General features: G+C 44.6%; 1 protein-coding gene across 2 annotated transcripts in view; it reads right to left on the minus strand.

Moving 5' to 3' along the window:
* Positions 1 to 20,909, minus strand: part of CPQ (carboxypeptidase Q) — a 259,790-nt gene extending 238,881 nt beyond the window's left edge. For both annotated transcript variants that reach the window (XM_077808923.1, XM_077808922.1), the window contains exon 1: positions 20,792 to 20,909. In XM_077808923.1, coding sequence (XP_077665049.1) covers positions 20,792 to 20,891 — 100 coding nt within the window. In that variant the 5' untranslated portion in view covers positions 20,892 to 20,909. The remainder of the gene's footprint in view (positions 1 to 20,791) is intronic.
* Positions 20,910 to 21,225: the final 316 nt, after the last annotated feature.

Below are 21,225 nucleotides of genomic sequence, written 5' to 3' on the forward strand. Positions count from 1 at the left end.
TGCCCAATAGCATTCCATGCCTGCAGCTGTGTCTCTGGTCCTGCTTTTTGCTCCTGGCCCTTGCTCAAGAACTCTGCTCCAGCTGATACTCTGGCTCTGACCCTCTGATCCTGATTCCTGGCTCTCAGCTCCAGCTAACCCCCTGTGCATGGTAACGCAGCTCCTGATTGGGCTCTGGTCACCTCTGCTCCAACCACGAGGCCAGCCTCCTGCTATGACCATTAGGCAAGACCACCCACAGCCTGGTGCATAACACAGAGAGAAAACTTAAATGAATAAGTGTCTGAGAAACTCTTCTATTCTACTGTGGTAAGGTTTCCCAAAATCCCAGTTGAAAAAAAATACAGACAGAAAGAACACAGTTCACAAGGGTCATGGTTATGGGAAATGAGGAAAGGAAACAATAGGTTTAGGATAATAACCACTTAATTGCTAAAGATCTTCTAAATCTGTGAAGTATTGTTTCCCCAACTATGTACAGTGTGATTGTCCTCCAAGGAATGCAGGAAATCACATATCTTGAAATACATCAGTTGGTTAGGATAACATCAGATTACACTAAATAGCCCCAGGCTAAGGAGAAAGAACTTGCATGCTGAACAGAGATGTCTCATACATTTAATGACACGTAAGAGAAAGTCTGTTGTGACAGCTGTGGAGTAAGATGGTTTGAAGGTTAGATAGATTTGCAATATTAGAAGGAGATTTCCCCTTTAAAAAGTCACAGGGTTCTTCCATCACATGGAAAGAGAAAGCAGCATAAAAGCTTTAGAAACCTGAAATGTGAAGTAGTAAAACAGATATTTCTCTAGGATTGCTCTCCAGTGTTGCCAAGATTTGCAAATGAAACATCGTCCTCGATAATAATCAGTTAAGGCTCTTGGCTCTGGGAACCCACTCAGCCAAAGTTAAAATTATGTCTTGAACTACAGAGTCCTTCTCATTAACTTTTTTGCATCTAGAACTTGGGGAGGGAAGGAAACTGGATACAACTCGGAAGTCTTACTATATGTGGACCTTGAAGCCTGATACAGCAGATATAGGGCCAGCTCTTGAACTGGTGTGTACCAGCATAGCTCCATTGACTTCAACAGAACCATGCTGATTTAAAACAGCTCAGGATCTGGCCTGTAGGTTGTTGGGTTTTTTAAGTATTCTTTGTAGGCAATGAAAATGACTACTGTGGACATTATAGGAAATGAAGTGTTTAAAAAGGATTTGGGATCCGAGTTTGGAGACCGCCTAGAAGAAGTGTTACAGGTACTGTTGCTTGCTACCCAGTTGAAGAATGTAACCTTTTTATACCTGTATTTAAAGTACCATTGTATAATGTATACTGAAGTGGAAAGGCAAAACTGCGCTAAACTTTTCAACAGAAAGCCTCAGGCTCTCAGTATGATACTTTGATGTCATGTCACTCATGAGCTGCTACTAAAACAGTTGACAACAAGCCTGGAAAATCACACCATGAAATAACAGCAATGGTCAGTCTGCAATTTGTCCAAGAAACAGTGAAGGCCAAGACAAAAAAAAAAGAGAAAATGGACAACAGTTAATCAAAGAGCAATGCTTAAACCAAACAAAAGCTGAGATAAAATAGCAGAAATAACTGTCAGTGAAGTATTCAAGATTAAAAATCCTTGCCAAGGAAAAATGTCATTCTTTTGGATTAGAGGCACAAGACCAAGATGTGAGTCAAGTGGGAATCTCAAATAAGGAAGTAACTGAGTGAAACACATTCAATGGGAGGAGAAGATTTGTAAAGCAATAATCCTAAAAGAGGCACAATGATGTGAATGTTACAATGGATATGACTAATAGTAGATACAAGCTAGTGGTGTGAAAAGGCAGCCGTAAAATCAGTGGAGTTTTGGATAGCATACACAAATACATCACATTACAGAGTAGGGAGGAAACATTTTCTCTCTCTCCCATGTTGGCAAACACCCCTCAAACTGTGAATTCAGCTTTGGGCGAAATCTCTATTCTAACAAGATATTTACAAACTTAAGGGAAGTCACAGAACAGAAATAAAATTACAGAGTGGATTTGAAGGAACTGATTTTTGAGAAAAGACAAAAGGATACATGTATATTATAGGGTGAGATGACCGAGAGTGACCTCTTATATTTAGGGCATATCACACTTTCCATTATAAAAAATTCTTGCAACTTTTTGTCTGAGAATCTCTAGTACCTTTATTGATTAGAGGAGGCCTGGGAATACATGCACACCTTTCATTTCTCCATGACATCCAGTTTGGGTTTGGTTGAACTATAAACTGTTAAGAATTATCATTTACCTTCTCTTGTTTGAGTTTCTCAGGAAACTTTTGGCAGCAGAGAAAAATAATCAACATTCGAAAGAGCTGAGCCCACCTCACAACAAAACCAGCAGACAATGCACTGCAAATACGAAGCTGCTGGAGCAGAGGCAATGGGTAGGGACATGGGAAGGGTGTGAGGTGGCCAGATATGTGGGTAGACTTTGCAGCCTTTTCCACAGGAAGACAAAAGCCATCTTGTACAACTGACCAAATAATAGCATCTCACAAAGACCTTCTCCCCCATAACTCCCTCCTGTGGTTTTTACCTCAGGACAGGATGATCTGGACCATGGCCAAGGATGTGATCAATTGAGAGAAAAGAAGAGGCTAAAGGTTGGAGTTTTGGGGACTCAAAGACTAAGAGAATTTACACTTAAGAGGCAAAGGGACCAATACTAAGAGATCAAATTCTGAGCTAGCTACACTGCTTCATCATTCAGCCACACTGAAAACAAGGTCAAACAAAATGTCTTGTATCCTGTATTTGCTAGTTAAGATGTACTCCTCCAGCTCTGATGCCAAATGTTTTGATTTCAAGGATTCCACTCTAAGACTAGCAGAGCAAATCTGGCTGAATAAAGGGAAACCTACATGCCAAGATAAAGCTGAAAACAGGAACGGTAATCTATGGAGCAACTGATCAACAAATCTCACCTGGATAATGCAAGTCTCTGAGGTTGAGGGGTGAAAGTTCTATTGGGATTTTACCAAGTTTCCTCAACAGCAGTCAATATGGGGCTGTGACTTTATCCGTCAGACCCCTGCACGGGCTGGTCTGCTAACCCTGTGGAATTATGGAAGCTGAATACAATCAGTTTGCCAAATCATGCAGCAGTTACAAAGACATTTCTTGGAGCTCCTCCAAGGAGCATTCCACCAGAGAGGCTGTTCAGCTTTGCTGAAGATAGGTACACTCAACATTGCAGCATACTTTTGACAGAAAATGCCAAGACTCTCTTTAATGCAATTTGCCAATAGTTATATTTCAGTGCTAAGGGAGAGTATTTTCTACTAAAGCTTTTCACCAAAAATAAGAATTGGACAAGTGAAGTACTGCAAAGGGAAAGGATCTAAATTACTTTCTTTTTTTTAAAAAAAAGTGCTAATACATACTGTTCAGTGGACGAAGTTCTTTTCTGGTGTAACTTCACTGACTTCAACGAAATTACACGGGTGGATAATTTGACTTAATAGTCATAAAGCACTCTTATAATATACTACATCTTTCTAAGGCCACAATCCTACAAAGCATTTCATCAGCTGCTTAATTTTGCTCACTGGAGTATAAATCACTGAAATCAATAGAACAAGAACTAAGTTATTTGTAAATGCTTTGAAAGAACAGGCCCATAAGATTAACACCAAAATTTTCAAAAGCATCCAGTGATTTTGGCTGCCTCAGGTGAGATACATAGAGATTGACTTTTCAGACTTGTGGAGCATCCACAGTCCCAAATGAAGTCAATGGGCGCTGCAGATTATTCAGCATCTCTGAAAAGCATTAGAGATTTCAACACAATGCTACAACAAACTTTACAGCTCAAAATATTAGTTGATCTGATCATTATTCGACTAAGACTGCTATCTTCTTTTTGTTGTTGAAACTTCAGAAAAAATAGGTTAATCACATTCCTAGGGTGCTTACATGCAACTGACTATGCAAAGTTGAAAAGTTTGCTGATTCCTGGTTTAAAATATTGCTGCACTTATTGGGGAAATTGGTATCTGGTCTTTTATTTCTTTGTCATAAGATATGCCTTCAGGGCCTCTCTTTCCACCCCCAACACAAGTGGTGGATTGACAAGCACCAACTGTACGAAAAGAACATAAGTTAAATTATTTCCTATTGTGTTAGAGATCTTCTCTCCAGCAACTATATACAAGCTTGTTAATTAGCATTATGGATAAAAAAGGATATTTATTTCAATTATGTGTGCTATCAGTTATGAGGTTTATGACAAGGGCAGAATGCTGCCATGTAAACAACATATTCTGATATAGTAATACTAACAATAATATCAACTTATGTGTATCGTATTAGTTGGGCCAATATTCCCCTTTTTGTTGTACTGCAACATACCAAGCTAAAGAAAAGTTTTTAAAAAGCTAGATGGAAGAACTGGAGAGCAGGTACTGTATTGACAAGAATCACATACAATAAAGAAATATATTTAAGATGTTTATAAATAGCCTGAAGATAGTTCTTCAGCCCATTTAAAGAAACAAGCTTTTGAAACAAGGTCCCTTTCTTTTTGGTGCTGAACTTAACTCCAACAGCACTTGTCAGCAAACCCTATTCCCAAAGGATAAGTTTTCACCATGTAGTGGACCTTTCACTATTCTGATCAGTGTCTACCAAGAATAGAGAGGGGGTTTTTGATTTTTGCCTTTTAAAGTGGAGGGCTCTAGATTGTCTATGTATTCAGCCACTGAAGAGAGTTTTCATTTCCTTCACTACCACACAGACCAAAAATGAACCGGACAGAATCATTTGCATTTTTGTAGGAGAAGGGAATTCAGTTAGTACTCAAGATACCTAATATTATTAATTATTATTTGTAATCTATTACCACCTAGAGGTCCCAGCCGAGATCAGGGCCCCATTGTGCTCAGCATGTCATAAACATATAGGCTATGTCAACACTTCAATTAAAGGTGTGACTGCAGCATGTGTAGACATACACATTATTCTAGCTGTGATCTAGTTAGCCTGAATAACAATAGCAGTGAAGACTCAGCAGCAGGGCAACAGCACCAGCCAGAATACATACCCAGGTCCCAGGTGGGCTTGTACAGCCTGTGCTACCGTGACTGAATTGTGACTGCAGCACAGATCTGTATGGAGAGACAGTCCCTGCCACAAAGAGCTGACAATCTAATTAGACAAAAGAAAGGTTGGGAAGAGAGAGACACGCAAGTGACTTGCCTAAGGTCACATAGCAGGTCAGTGGAAGAATAGCTCAGTCATCATGTCCATTCAGTCTTTGGCTTGTCTAATGAGATTGCTAGCATAGTGCCTGTTGTGATGTGGTTTTTTGTGATAGGGCCACTTACAACTGGAGTCAGAACACCAAGAATCAGGGTAACTGCACTTTTATTCCCCCTTCGGGGTCCACCAAGGGCACCCGCTTTAGGCTCCCAGCTCTAACTGTCACCTCTCTTGGACAGAGACCCACGTCTCACTCCCTCCTGACTGGCGTTTTAAGGCTGCACTGTTCTCTAGATTATAATGCAATATCTCCAGCAAGCCACACTTCCTCAACAGACCAGCGTCTATACTTTGCCTACTCTCCAAAGGCTAGAACCAGTGTGTTTCCCACAGTTATAAGCTACTATCTGGCCTTTTCTGAGCAAGCACATTTATTCTTCAGGTAAAAGCATTACAGGAAAAGCATATAAAAACCTACTTGCTTGCTAAAAAGCTCACCAGAGGTCACCCATCAATCTCACAGGGCCCTAGTAGGTCAAGTCTTTCCAATCCTTCCACAAGGATTGGGGCCCCTCCTTGGACAGAAAGTACATTTCCTGCATCAGAAAGAAGGCCCTGAGTCAGTTAAACTCAGGCTCTTGATCCAAAAGCCCTTTCTTTTTCAGTTGGTCTCTAAGAATCCAGTCTGAACCAGTATATGTAAGCCTCTCCAGGGGGCGGTGTCAGGAATCAGGGCCTACAGCAGAGCCAGCTCTGGCCAACCTAACGAGCACAACTGGCTTGTAGTAGGCAGCCTGAGTGGTTGTGCTGCCTGATTGATTGGAATATCATTAGCAGACCAGCTCTTACGCCCAGTAACAGTTCAGTTGCTGCTTAAAGCATTCACCTATGGCTGCGACAGTTCCTGTGCCTTCTCGTCCACAGCCCTGCTCCTGTCTTGGACACAGCCATGCTCCTGCCTTGCCTCACTCCATGTAATCCGGTTCTGACCCGCAGCTCTGATTCCTAACCTTTGACTTCAGCTCTGGCATCTGGTCTCAGACTCCAGTTCTGACCCTAGGCTCTGACTCCCGTCTCCCAACTCTCACTGTGACCCTTGGCTTGGCTCTGATTCAGGCTCTGACCTAGGCCCCGATTTCTGTTCTAACCACTAGGCCTGACACCCACTCTGACCATTAGGTATGACTCCTCCAACCACTAGACATGACTGCCCATGTCCCAGTCATGTGACAGGCAGTACTTCTCTGAAGGTGTTAGAACCTGAATGAATTTGCCTAATCACCTCCCACTGTTCACAAACCATTCATTTAAATCATTAAAACACAAACCATTCATTTAAATCAATGGATCCCAAAGATAGATATTGTAACCTCACGCAGTATCGCATTCCGCAGGTTACACACAATCCCTGCCCACAGTAATACATAAACTTAATAAAATAAGGTATTTCAAAGACATTGCAGGAAATTGCCATATTTGTCACAATATGGACACTCACAACTGGAAAATGAAGTAACACTACCAAATGTCAATATTAACCAGATATTAACAACTTTAGTGACTACTGTCTGTGGCAAGAGTCAGACTAGCCATTTACATGTCATGATTCGAGACCCCATTCCTAAACTACTAAGTCATGCAATCGCTCTTCTGAAAAGCGTTTTTAAAAATTGACTTTCATATTCTGAGTTGTAAAATGTAATTATTTTGTTCCAAGCTTTAACTCTACTCTTGTATTTTTCTAGTAAGAAAAATCTTCAAGGCAATTATTTTTAAATGTAAACTGTAGCCACTCATTATATATCCCAGTAATAAACATCTCTAAATCTTTGTTCTCAAGGAATATTTGCTCACACATGGAAATGAACTAAGGTAACATTTAAAATTAAGTTTAAGCATTGCTTGTTTTCAAACATGATGCCTTTGTGCTATGTAAGCCTTTGGAGAGTAAGCTTGAAACCACTAAAATATTAGGGGCCAGGAATGAGAAGGGGAACACAAAGAATTATTCACAAATGAATGCATATTATGCAGAGTAGAATACACATAAAATGTCTATGAATCCCAGGTATCAGACTGAAAAAGCAGAGTTAGAAATGACAGACCCTTATCTAGAGTAACCCTGATGTAACAGTATAATCCTGAGTAGATTTAAACAGAGTTAAGGCTCCAAGACACTTAATAGAGGATTGCTCTTATTTATTACTTAGTGCACAATAGCACCAGCCATGAGAAGTAATTGAATTATCATTTTTACAAGTTTAAATCTCATTTATGTGCGAGACATACAAGATATTTAATTAAACAATATAGCATTATGCTAATCATTTCAAGTATTATATTAGTATCATACACGTCATACATACTATATTGTCTACTGAAAACTAAAACCAATAAGATACTATTATATTGGATTATCTACAAAGATAAACACAAAATGTACTTACAATACTGTTTTCTCAATTTAATCATACTTCCTGTTGCTCTTAACTGGTGTTCTATTGCACAAGACTTCCAAAACGCTTGACAAACAGCAAGATCCTATGAATACATTTTCTTTCAGACTTTCCTCAAAGGAAAAATCTTTTAGAAATATATATAAAAATGGTACAAAAGTAGTCTCTTATTAAATATTGTTAATACAGATCAACTGTTATAGCAGAAATACATCTCTTAACAATTTACTTTAACACAAAAACAGGTACCAACAAAAGCTTTTCAATCAATGTAGGAATAGCTACAATCCCAAAAAAGTTTAGCTTTAGTCCACCAAGGAAGAGTTTTCCAAAATTCTAAGAATATTCACCAGGGCGTGGCTAATTTTGTAAACTATGAAACAATCTTCTCTCAATAGATTCATTGATTGAACCTCATGGTATTTAAAAAAAAATAATAACCAAAATCAGTCCTTAAAAATGTTCACAATTTCCTTGTCCCAGCTGCCAAATTATCCATTTGTTTCATGGTCTTAATAGGACAAGGCTGGAACTGTACTCAGGTCATAAACATTATGCTCTTGGCAAGTAAAAGCTGACTATAGGATTACATATGCCATCTTGAGCCATATATCTTACAACACTGGTGACAGCACTAAGGATTGTGAAAGTGTATATAGAAAGCCCTCTCTCCCTCCCCAAATATATGCTAGCCCTTTCCCTCCATCTTTTCAGTAACAGATATGTTCTACCATTAAACATGACCAGTAGTATTCCTCAAGATAAACTAAGTTAAACCAAGTACAATAGGAAAGAAAACAGCAAGGGGAAAAAATGTTCATCCCCAATGCCTAAGGCCATTTCTACACGACGAAAGTACTCCGATTTTACAGAAGTCGATTTTTGGGAACAGATTGTATAAAGTCGAGTGCATGCGTCCACACTAAGGACATTAATTCGGCGGTGTGCATCCACAGTACTGTGGCAAGCGTCGACATTCCGAGCGGTGCACTGTGGGTAGCTATCCCACAGTTCCTGCAGTCCCCGCTGCCCATTGGAAGTCTGGGCTGAGCTCCCAATGCCTGATGGGGCCAAAAATTTGTTGCAAGTGGTTATGGGTAAATGTCGTCAGTCAACCTTCCCTCCCTCCATGAAAGCAACAGCAGAAAATCATTTTGCGCCCTTTTCCCTGGATTGCCCGAGCAGATGCCATAGCATGGCAAGCATGGAGCCCGTTCAGCTCACCGCAGCAGTTATGACCATTGTAAACACCTTGCGCATTATCATGCAGTTTATGCAGAACCAGAACCTGAAAAACCAGGTGAGGAGGCGATGGCAGCACAGTGATGAGGACATGAACACAAATTTCTCTAAAACCGCAGTCCCTGGCAATTTGGAGATTGTGGTGTTACTGGGGCAGGTTAATGCCGTGGAACACCGATACTGGGCCTGGGAAACAAGCACAGACTGGTGGGATTGCATAGTGTTGCAGGTTTGGGATGATTCCCAGTAGCTCTGAAACTTTCGCAAGCGTCAGGGCACTTTCATGGAACTTTGTGATTTGCTTTCCCCTGCCCTGAAGTGCAAGAATACCAAGATGAGAGCAGCCCGCACAGTTCACAAGCGAGTGGCAATAGCTTGCAATGCCAGACAGCTCGGTAATCAATTTGGAGTGGGCAAATCTACTGTGGGGGTTGCTGTGATGCAAGTAGCCAACGCAATCATTGAGCTGCTGCTATCAAAGGTAGTGACTCTGGAAAATGTGCAGGTCATACTGGATGGCTTTGCTGCAATGGGATTCCCTAACTGTGGTGGGGCTATAGATGGAACGCATATCCCTATCTTGGCCCTAGACCACCAGGGCAGCTAGTACATAAACCTCAAGGGGTACTTTTCAATGGTGCTGCAAGCACTGGTGGATCACAAGGGACGTTTCACCAGCATCAACGTGGGATGGCCGGGAAAGGTTCATGACGCGCGCGTCTTCAGGAACTCTGGTCTATTTAGATGGCTGCAGGAAGGGATTTACTTCCCAGACCAGAAAAGAACTGTTGGGGATGTTGAAATGCCTATAGTTATCCTTGGGGACCCAGACTACCCCTTAATGCCATGGCTCATGAAGCCGTACACAGGCACCCTGGACAGTAGTAAGGAGCTGTTCAACTATAGGCTGAGCAAGTGCAGAATGGTGGTAGAGTGTGCATTTGGACGTTTAAAGGGTCGCTGGCGCAGTTTACTGACTCGCTCAGATCTCAGCGAAATCAATATTCCCATTGTTATTGCTGCTTGCTGTGTGCTCCACAATCTCTGTGAGAGTAAGCGGGAGATATTTATGGCGGGGTGGGAGGCAAATCGTCTGGCAACTGAATACGCGCAGCCAGACACCAGGGCGGTTAGAAGAGCACAACAGAAAGTGCTGCGCATCAGAGAAGCTTTGAAAACCAGTTTCATGACTGGCCAGGGTACTGTGTGACACTTCTGTTTGTTTCTCCTTGATGAAAACCTGCCCCCTTGGTTGCCTCTAAATTCCCTATAAGCCACCCGCCCTCCCCCATTCAATCACAGCTTGCTTGCAAAGGAAATAAAGTCAGTATCGTTTAAAAAACATGTATTCTTTATTAATTAATTATAAAAATAGGGAGATAATTCACAAGGTATTCACCCTGGTGGGGTGTGGGAGGAGGGAAGGAAAAGGCCACTTCAAAACTTGTTGAATGACAGCCTTCTGTTGCTTGGGCTGTCCACTGGGGTGGAGTGGTTGGGTACCCAGAGCCTCTCCCCCCTCCGCATTCTTGGGCGTCTGGGTGAGGATGCTCTGGAACTTGGGGAGGAGGGAGGGCGGTTAAACGGGGGCTGCAGTGGCAGTCTGTGATCCTGCTGCCATTCATGAACCTCCACCAGATGCCGGAGCATGTCCATTTGATCCTGCAGTAGGCCCAGCATTGCCTCATGCCTCCTCTGATCTTCCTGCCACCACCTCTCTTCGCATTCCTCGGCCACTTTCCTGTACTCTGCTATTGTGTCCCTCCACACATTCTGCTGAGCTCTGTCAGTGCTGGACGACTGCATGAGCTCAGAGAACATTTCATTGCGCGTGCGTTTTTTTCGCTGCCTTACCTGAGATAGCCTTTGGGACGGAGGAGGGAGGCCTGAAACATTTACAGCTGCTGGAGGAAAAAAAGGGAGTGAAGTATTTAAAAAGATACATTTTACAGAACAATGGCTATACTCTTTCACAGTGAACACCACTATTCACATTACAAAGCACATGTGGGGGGAGGGATAGCTCAGTGGTTTGAGCATTGGCCTGCTAAACCCAGGGTTGTGAGCTCAATCCTTGAGGGGGCCATTTAGGGATCTGGGGCAAAAATTGGGGATTGGTCCTGCTTTGAACAGGGGGCTGAATTTGATGACCTCATGAGGTCCCTTCCAACCCTGACAATCTATGATTCTATGTGATTTCGGTACAAGGTCGCATTTTGCATCTTATATTGAGTGCCTGCGGCTTTGGTGTGAGAGGTCACACACGCAGGGCCGGGCAACAGAATTCAGCTTGCAGGCGGCCATGGTAAGCTATACTCTTTTGGCTTCTGCAACCTTCATAACAGCAGCGCCCTCCTCTCCCATACCAAGCAAAGCACATTGAGTTGGCCATTTAGTGCTGTGGTTTTCCTGTTAACGTGCAGCAGCAGAAACCAAACTAACCTCCCCTCCCCCATCCAATTCCCTGGGATGATCGCTTTACCCCTTACTCCACTGCGTGGCTGGTATCAGGGAAAATCCCTGCTAGCCAAACGCAAACAGCTGAGCACCAATGCCCAGCCCCCCACCCCCCGCCACCACCACCACGTGGCTAACTGCAGGGAGGATTTCTTTTCAGCCACAGGCAAACAGCCCAGTAGGAACGGGCACCTCTGAATGTCCCCTTAATTAAATTCCCCTATTTCAACCAGGTTACCATGAACGATATCACTCTCCTGAGGATAACACAGACAGATAAAGAACGGATGTTGCTTGAATGCCAGCAAACACCAGGACCATACGCTGCCAGGCTTTGTCATGCAATGATACCAGATTACTTTCTACTAGCATGGCATGATAAAGTGTCCTAAGACGGAATAAGGCTGCTCTCCACAGAAACCTTCTGCAAAGGCTTTTAGAGTACCTCCAGGAGAGCTTCATGGAGATGTCCCTGGAGGACTTCCACTCCATCCCCAGACATGTTAACAGACTTTTCCAGTAGCTGTACTGGCCACAAATGCATCCCAAGTCCTCAGGGCTACTTAATCATTAAAAAACGCTTGCTTTTAAAACATGTATTATATTTAAAAAGGTACACTCACCAGAGGTCCCTTCTCTGGCTTGGTTGGGTTGGGAGGGTATTTCAGTTAGGGTGATAAAAAGATCCTGGCTGTCGGGGAGAATGGGGTGCTGTGTGCTCTCCTCAAGCTCATCCTCCTCATCTTCCCTGTCCGCAAAATCCTCAGGCATGGTGGAGAGTACCCCATCATCGGAGTCCATGGACAGGGGTGGGGTAGCAGCGGCAGCCCCCCTTAGAATTGCATGCAGCTCAGCGTAGAAGCGGCATGTCTGGGGCTCTGTCCCGGAGCATCCGTCTGATCCTTTGGTTTTCTGGTACACTTGTCTGAGCTCCTTAAGTTTCACACGGCACTGTGTTGTGTCCCTGCTGTAGCCTCTGTCCCTCATGGCCTCGGAGATTTTTTGAAATGTTTTGGGATTTTGTCTTTTGGAACGTAGTTCTGAAAGCACGGATTCCTCTCCCCATACAGTGATCAGATCCAGTACCTCCCGTTCGATCCATGCTGAAGCTCTTTTTCGATTCTGGGACTGCATGGTCACCTGTGCTGATGAGCTCGCCTGGCCAAACAGGAAATGAGATTCAAAACTTCCCAGGGCTTTTCCTGTACACCTGGCCAGTGCATCCAAGTTCAGAGTGCTGTCCAGAGCGGTCACAATGTGGGATAGCTCCCGGAGGCGAATACCGTTGAATTGCATTCACACTAGCCCTAATTTGAAACGGTGATGTCGATTTCAGCACTAATCCCCTTGTCGGGGAGGCTCTTAATCGGTTTTAAGAGCCCTTTATGTCGACAAAAATGGCTTCGTTGTGTGGACGGGTGCAGAGTTAATTCGATTTAACGCTGCTAAATGTGACATAAACTTGTAGCGTACACCAGGCCTAAGTGCTGCTCTGGAGCTTCAGCTGTCTTTAACGTACCCTCTTAAGTATTTCCAGTTACTAGAGTTTACGTTAATCAGACTTCCCAGGCCTGTTGGCCCATGACCATTAAGGGAATAAAAGTTTTAGACTCAATTCCCTCTGGACACTTCTCTTCGATTTAGTTACACACTATTGGTGATTTTGAGAAATTGCTCATCTGCTCATCAGACTGGAACTGCATGAACACCCACCCCCTCAGTAAGTCGGTGGGGTATGAGATCTCTACTGCAGAGGAATAGTGAAACTTTTTGGCTATCAACATGCAGGCAAAATGCAACCTCTACCTTGCCAATTGCCATCATCAAACCCAAATAATGCAGCTTCCATGCTTTTTTCAGTTTCTTGCTGAGATAAGGGTTTGGATGACCAAAAGCTGACTAAAACTCAATCCAAAAAAAGGGGAGTTGATGCAGGAAGGTTGGGAGAAACATCAGAAGGGTACGTGAACAATCCTTCATTCAAGAGGTTAATAGCCTTAGACTGCTGATAGTTACATGAGAGCCTTACCCACTTTCGATTGCTCCTAGATTCACAGGTGGACGAAAGCTCCTTTTCTTTTTCTGATAATGCAGAACATTATGGGGAACATTTATCTCTGGCTGTGGACTTCACCACATTTATCCATGCTTTTGAGACATCTAGATTAGATTAACTCTACGTGGAGCAATCTTTTGAGAAGCCAGTGCAGGATACGAATGCAGTTTGGTCAAGTTAACTGTATTTCGGCCTCTCTCTCTGATAACAACACTGACTTCCTGTTTGCCAAACAGTGCAATTCCAGGTGGCAACAATGATCTATAAAGGCCTATACAGAGCGGGTCCTGGCTACCCGAGATTACCTCATTCCATGTTTACCACTGCAAGTGGAGCTCAAAATCCCTACATGTGAACTTCTGGAGGTTACGCAGCCTCACTGGGGTGCTCTCAACTCTGAAGTAGACTTTCCCCATTTGGTGTAGAGCTCAAAGCCTTGTCTACATGGCAGTACTGTTTGCTTCCAATGGGTACAGCTGAGCTGGTGCTGAACGTGGTTGCTTGTGGAGACGCTTGCAGCCAACTGTTTTAGCTGCCCATACTGCTGATGCCCATTGTCACCAATGAATACTTTTCATACTGTAGAGAAGGATGAAGCGAGCTCACTTTTATACCTTCTCAGGCTTTTGTCAAAGGATATAGAAGAGTATAAGGGGCAGTGTTGCTTTTATGGTACAATTGAGGCTGGGGGTGGGAAGTTAGACACCATCCACCCTAGTTAATATTATTTGTATGGGTTTTTAAAATATGGTATATGTACACATAGTTTTATCTATAAAACAAATAACAGTCTTCCAACACACTTTTACAAAACTCCCATTCAACAATTATCAGTTGCAGCGTGAGTTCCGGAACTTCAGAAACCAAAATTCTAGACAATTCAATTTTAGCACCAACACACAGAGAAAGAGCATACGAGAAGTCCCAGTTTCCCCAGCCTTGCACAAACAAAAGGAGGACAACATTTATTTCAAGGAACATAAAGTGAGGTATAAAACAAAAATTAAAAATGAAATGTAGTCTTCCGTCTGGCATTAATTATAGGCTGGGTTAATAGCATGACTTATTATTAAGGGTGTCTGGCATGTCCATTATAGACCTTACTTTCAGTATTATAACTTTCCCAAACATTTACCATTTGGGATCAGATTTCCCATACTGGGGATCTGCTTCAGACACAGTTCTTTGGGAAAAGTTTAGAGAAAGCAGTTTGGCTGTTCTTGAGAAAACAACATTTTTCCAGTGTTAAAAATTTCAGGTGACTACCTTTGAAAAGCTGTAACATGCATGTAATTTTAGAGAAAAGGACTTGAAATTTGGCAGGGGGTGGCCCTTGTGTCAGGGATATGCCTTTTGTTTTCCCCATGAAAATCCACCCACATTTAGCCAAGCTTTAAGCCTTTGAAAAATCATAGCTTGAACATATTTAGGAGAGACTTGCTGAAGCTTTGCAGCTTCATTCCCCTGAACTTTTCCTACATTTCAGCTCTTAGCTAGTGTGCGCTATGCTTGGGCTGGGCACCAGAACGGAGAGCAGGGAGCCTGTCTCTTCTGTGCCCTCAGTGCCTCTCCTTCCCACTCTGGGCTCAAGTAGCATGGAGGAAGAAGCTGCCTGATTTGACTGCAGAGGGAACAAAAGGCAGACCTGGAGGGGATCCGAAGAAAGAAATAGTATCCTTACCCATGGTCAAGAATCCCATTCTGTAACTGGAAACCTGAACCGGTCTAGGTACCTGTATTGTCCACGGCCTGGCAGATCCAGGTAGCGAATGGGTCATGAGGCAGCAGGGACTGAATAATGGACATTAGGCTCTCATCTACCATTCTGTTGGGAAAGCTGGATGGTTGAAGGACTGTCAAAAGAGGATCTGTGTGGGATTCAATGTACTCATCTTTGCGGGCTGAGATACACCCTTCCATTTCTAACACTCAGCTGGTAAGTCATGACAAACTCACATCAGGGGACAAACAGTGACCAATCTGATGCTGATTTAAGTTTCAGGCTGTACAGAGATATTCCAAGTTCTTGTGGACAGTCAGGACTTGAACTGGAACCAGGTTCCTTCCAGAAGGTGATGTCATTCTTCAAAGGCTGTCTTGATACCCCATATGTCATACTTCCTTTCTGCCAGAGTTAATTTCATGAATAAAAAGCACGTGGGTGGAGAGGATTATGTGGACCCGTTTGTTGCGTCTGTACAGCTGTCAAACTTTGCAGTGCAATCCAGACCAGTGAGGGCTTGTGTCACCACCTGCCTTAGAATCATAGGACTGTTAGGGACCTCAAGAGGTCATCTAGTCCAGTGCCCTGGACTCATGGCAGGATTAAGTAACCTTAGATGCATTGTAACCTTGTAAACCTTGGTGTCTTAAAATATTCTGCTGCTATAACTCCCTTGCCCGGATGTTCCCAGCCAGCATACAAGCATGCACGGTGTGTCTATGTGATAAGCAGCTCTGGTCCAGCAACCTGCTTGTTACTGTCACCGGGAGCTCCACTCACTCGTCTGGCACCTCCTCCTGGTCACTCGGGGGATTAGCTCTCGAGGTCAATACACCCTTCCTGCGTATGCACACCATCACTCCATCTCTCTCTCTGGTCTGCAGGCCCCATCCTGTTCCAAGAACCACAATCTCCTCTTCATGACTCAGTCCTCTGGCCAGGTCACTCAGCGTTCATCCCAGTTCTGGGGTACAGTCCTTTAGTACTCTGTCACTCCCACAGTGACCCAGGCAGTCTTCCAGTTCACTGCCCTGCCAGTGCCACTTCTCCAGTGGAGGATAGGGGAACCTGTGCCTGTCCTCTACTCCAGATTCCAGTCCAGGGACCCTCAACCCAGCAGTTCTGGGCTCTACTCTCCCAACCCTCACTGATCTTTCCACAGAGGAGCTATCAGGTAGGAAAACCCCTTGATAAAATGTCAGTAAAAGTTGGCAAAACAGGAATCACTGTACCTCCCACAGGCCCCTCAGAGCTGTCCACTCAGAGACAGTAGATATCTTATGTGGATCCATAGTCAGCCCTTCAGGTGACATAATGTACCCCAGGAACTGATTGTGCTCTGACTGAAATCACATTTCTCTAACTTATCAGTAAGACGGTTCTGTTGGAGGCTTTCCAAGACATGGCACATGTTAGTCATGGAGGACCTGGTTCGCTGAGAAGAAAGGATATCAAGGCAAATCATGATGAACGAATCCAACATGTTTCTAAATGTATCAAGGCCACTGCACAATCCGAAGAGTATTACCAAGTACTCGAAGTGCCCATATCAGCAGAAGGCAGTCTTCCACTCATCCCCTTCCCAAATACAGACCAGTTTTAAGCTCCACAGATGTCCAGCTTCATAAAGATCTTAGCAGAACAGTCTCTCAAATTGCTCACTGATGAGTGAAAGTATATCGATTCTGGATGGTTATCTTATTCAAGGTTCAATAGTCTATCCATGGGCACAGGGAGCCATCTTTTTGGCCTTAAAAAAAAAACTAGGGCTCCTGCTAGGGCCATAGATGTGCAGGTGAACCCCCTTTCCAGATTCTCTTGAAGGTATTCTTGGTGCACCTGCAGCTCAGGCTCTGAGAGGGAATAGGTACATTCAAAAGGAACCTCAGCTCCTGGCTGAAGGTCAATAGGGCAATCATAGTGGCAATAAATCAGTCTTCTTCTTATTGAAGACATCTGCCCAATCCCTGTACTCGGTTAGTACAGCTGGGGCCACCAGGGGAGCTGCAGCTGTGGACAGAGGTTCTGCTGACTTGATCCTCCTCTATTCTTAGATCCCCAGGGGTGTTGGGTTTCTTTGGGTTTAAACTACAAATGGCCTCCATCACAGAACTGAGTTCAAGGAAAAAAGAATGCTGGCAAAATGCCAAGCAAAAACAGACCATGTCTATTCCCTAGTGAATAGACGGAGCACGTCTAGTGAGCCATGAGATACCAAAAGTGACTGGGAAATGCAGGGAGCAAACTAAGCCAAACTGAAAGGTTTCAAAATGACCCTGAAGGGTTGTGACTTCCAAGGGCGCTATCTCTTGCATGACAAGCCAGATGAGAGGAGGGCCCCATCAACAGATTCCACAAGGTCAGGAACAGCCTTGCTGTGTGTCAGGATCCCTTGTGCCCAGGCAAACTTCAAGTCCATAAAGTTCCTAGAGAAGCCGGAATTGACCAGCACTTCTAGACTGACCTTCTGCATGGTCAGACAAAACGGAAGCTGGAGGGTTGTTGGCCACTGGTGGATGTTATAAGAGCTCCTGTAGACAGGTACGTGCTCTGCATGCTAAAATGAGGGAAGGAAAACTGGTCTCGCCCAGACTCCTCTAGTGTGGCTGGTATGTTTCTGATCAAGATGTGAATCGGGCCTTCCATGAGCAGAATGAAATGTAATTTCCTAATTGTCCACAATACGGACAGGGATACCTCCAACCCCACCCACCGTTGAGACTTCTCCCCTTCAGAAAGGGTGTCTAGGCCATATTGACCTGCATGGGTTCAGTCTGTGAGGTGGGCACAGGAGATTGATTGTCAAAACCTGCATGACTCAGAGCGCCATCTTTCTTTCTTGGCGGTATTTGTCAATTTGAATTCACAGATCAATGAAAGGCAGATGTTAATGTACAGTGTCATGGGATGCATCACTTGCTGCTTGTCTGCCACCTCCTCCTGGTCGCTCTGGGGATTAGTTCTTGAGGCAGACACCCCTTCCTGGGGTCACACACCATCACACCCTCTCTCTCAGGTCTGCAGCTCCTCTCTCATCCCAGGAACCGCAGCGTCCTCTTCATGACTCAGCCCTCCAGCTACATCATTCAGCTTTTTCCCCTTCTGGGGTATATCAAAGGCTTTCCTTCAGCACTCCTAAGCAGCCTTCCCATCACTGCATCAGGTACCACTCCAGTAGCTGGTAGGGGAACCTGGGCCCGCCCTCTACTTCAGGTTCCAGTCCAGGGACCCTCAACCCAGCAGTTCTGGGCTTTAATCTCCCAGCCCTCTCTGCTCTTTCCCTGGACTGCTTCCTACCACTCCTGGTTCCCCTTCTTACTCTGGATGGACCAGCTCCAAACCCTCCCTTCCTCTTCTCAGGGAGTGACTGCCCTTTCCCAGCAGCAGCTCCTGCCTGTTGCCAGCTTCCTGGCTTTATAGGTCCCATCTATTCCTGCACAGCTGAACCTGCTTGCAATCAATTCCCTGCTCCTTCCTCCAGATGCAGCTTGTGGAGTTAATAGGCCTACCTGGCCACCTTAACCCCTTCCAGTCCTGTGTGGGTGGACACCCTATCACACACAGATCAGTAAAAACGACCAGGCCAGCCAGAGGCCCTATCTGAGCCATCTCATCCTTAACATCATCATTAAGACTATGCCAAAAATGACAGCACTGAGCATAATTATCGGCTAACCCTTAGGGTCCGGACTGCAAAACTCTGCCCTGCAAAAGTGGTTTGGGTCACCAAAAATCACCAACGTGGCTTGGACAAATTCCTCAAACTGCTTCAAGAGGGGACTGGACTTTTCCAGGACTGGGGAGGCCCAGGGCAATGCCCCCTCTGTCTGTAAGCTGATCAACGCTGCCTTGGTCTTGTTGGTGGGAAATGTCTGCAGGCACATTAGGAACAGGAGATGACACTGGTTTAGAAACCCACAGAATGTCCCCCAGTCACCATAAAGCTTGTTGGGTAAAGGTCTCTTCAAGTTCTCGGTAGGTCTGGGTCACAGGTGACATAGCTTGAATTTGCAAGGTGGCATTATGCACCTGCAGGGCATTGATCTGAGTCTGTAGATTCTTCAAGGTGTCCACTAGTTCTGCCAAAGAGATGTTGGCTTTAATGAGGTCCATCCTAGCAGCTAACCCAGGTTCTTTTGGGCTGCTCAAACTGTCAGCACTGGGGCATTGGCAGTCATGCCTAGTGGTTGGAGTTGGAGTCAGGAGTCAAGAATCAGAGGCAGGAATCAGGAGAGGAGCCAGGGGTCAAGCAGAGCTAGAGCTGGGAGTCAGAAGCAAGCAGGGCTAGAGCAGACTGAAGCAAAACTGTGAGCAAGGCTGGCCCAAGATTGATCACATCTGTGGGTATACACATAGAGCTGCCATTGACCTGCCCCTGGGCTTAAAAGCAATCCTCCTGGCTCCCTGGAGACAATCAGGTGGGCCAACCAATCAGGTGATCCTACTGCAACCCAGCTGAGCTCCTTAATTTGCCAGGAGCCTGGGCTGACTAGTCCTCAGGCTCAGCTGAAGGAGCTCACTCCTGACACAACCCTGCTGATATGACCCATATGGATGTCAATAGGATGACACTTGATGGAATTTGTTTTTTTCAGTTTGCTTTTTTAAAAAGCGGAGTGTTACCTAAAAACTAAACCCAAAACACTATGTTGTTAGAACATTATTAAGGCTGCAAAGTCAAGCACCCAAAAGTTCAGAAATGTCAGAAATAAAGTTGTCTTATTTATTGCACATTATTCAAACCCTGCTCTGAAGACAGAATTATTAATTTCCTTGTGGACTTTTCTCATCATGGGTGCTTATTACCATAGTATCTGAGTACTGATAACAATTTTCTCAGCACTCCTATGAGGTAAATTGGAATCATCCCCAATTTACACAGGAAGAACTGAGGCACAGAGAAATTAAGGCCAAACTTATCAAGTGTCCACTAATTTTTAGGTCCCTAACGTGAGTCACCCTAAGCCCTGATTTTTCAGAGCACTTGGCACTATATAGCCCTTTATATGTTCAAAGCACAGCTGCCATTAATTACTTCAGTTGCAGTTGTCAATCCTCAGCATTTCTGAAAATCAGGTCCCAGGTGTCTCAAGTTGGGCACCCAGAAAATGAGAAACATACAATTAGTGACCATCTGTAAAAAGCCTGGTTTAAGTGACCTGCCCAACATCAGAGAGGAACTCTGCAGCAGAGGCAGAGATAGAAGCCAGTTCTCCAGGGCATCCTTCAATTGCCTTAACCATGAAATCACTGTCCTCATCACAGAGCTAGTAGCATCTGACCCCCTTCTGGTCTCACTCAGCACACCCTCTCTTGTGTCAGGCCTTGTGCCTTTATCTATTCCAGGATAAATTCTGCATTTCTCCCACTCTTAGACCAGGTCTTAGGCTACACTGCAGTACCCTGTATATCAATCACGCTTATCCTGCAAGTTTGACTGGGTTTAGTATCTGTGGTTCTTCCCTTCAGGAGTTTGTGATCAGTCGTGTGCGTAGTGACCAGACAGTCTTCTTACAACCAAAGTATTGTTGATTTTAACAGTAAGTACAAAGCATTTCAAGAAAAGGGATTTTAAAACAACATACATGCATGTCTATCTTACCTAAAGGCTTACCCTCCCTTACTGGTAGTCTAAACACGCCAAGCTTCTTCAGACACTCCAGAGGACCCTGTGTCTCCATCTGGTCCCCCTCAAACAACATCCCTCCACCACCTGAGAGTGTTCTTCTTTAAACTGCCAGTCCTTTTAAACTTCTGGATCCCAGGCCTTGGCCCCACAGGTCAATCAGTTCTGCAAATCGGCTGGAGCCAAGAGGTAGAGCCATGTGGTCACACCTCTGCTTAGGAGCTGGAGGGAGATACCGGCAGCTTCCTGGGAACCGCCTGAGCTAAGCGCCACCTGCAGCCCGCACCCCCTCCTGCACCCCAATCCCCTGCCTGGAGCCCCCTCCTGCACCCCAAACCCTGGGCCCAGCCCAGAGCCCACACCCCAACTCCCTACCCCAGTCCGGAGCCCTCTCCTGCACCCTGAACCCC

Source organism: Eretmochelys imbricata, chromosome 2, assembly GCF_965152235.1.
Source record: "Eretmochelys imbricata isolate rEreImb1 chromosome 2, rEreImb1.hap1, whole genome shotgun sequence".
NCBI classification, from domain to species: domain Eukaryota; kingdom Metazoa; phylum Chordata; order Testudines; family Cheloniidae; genus Eretmochelys; species Eretmochelys imbricata.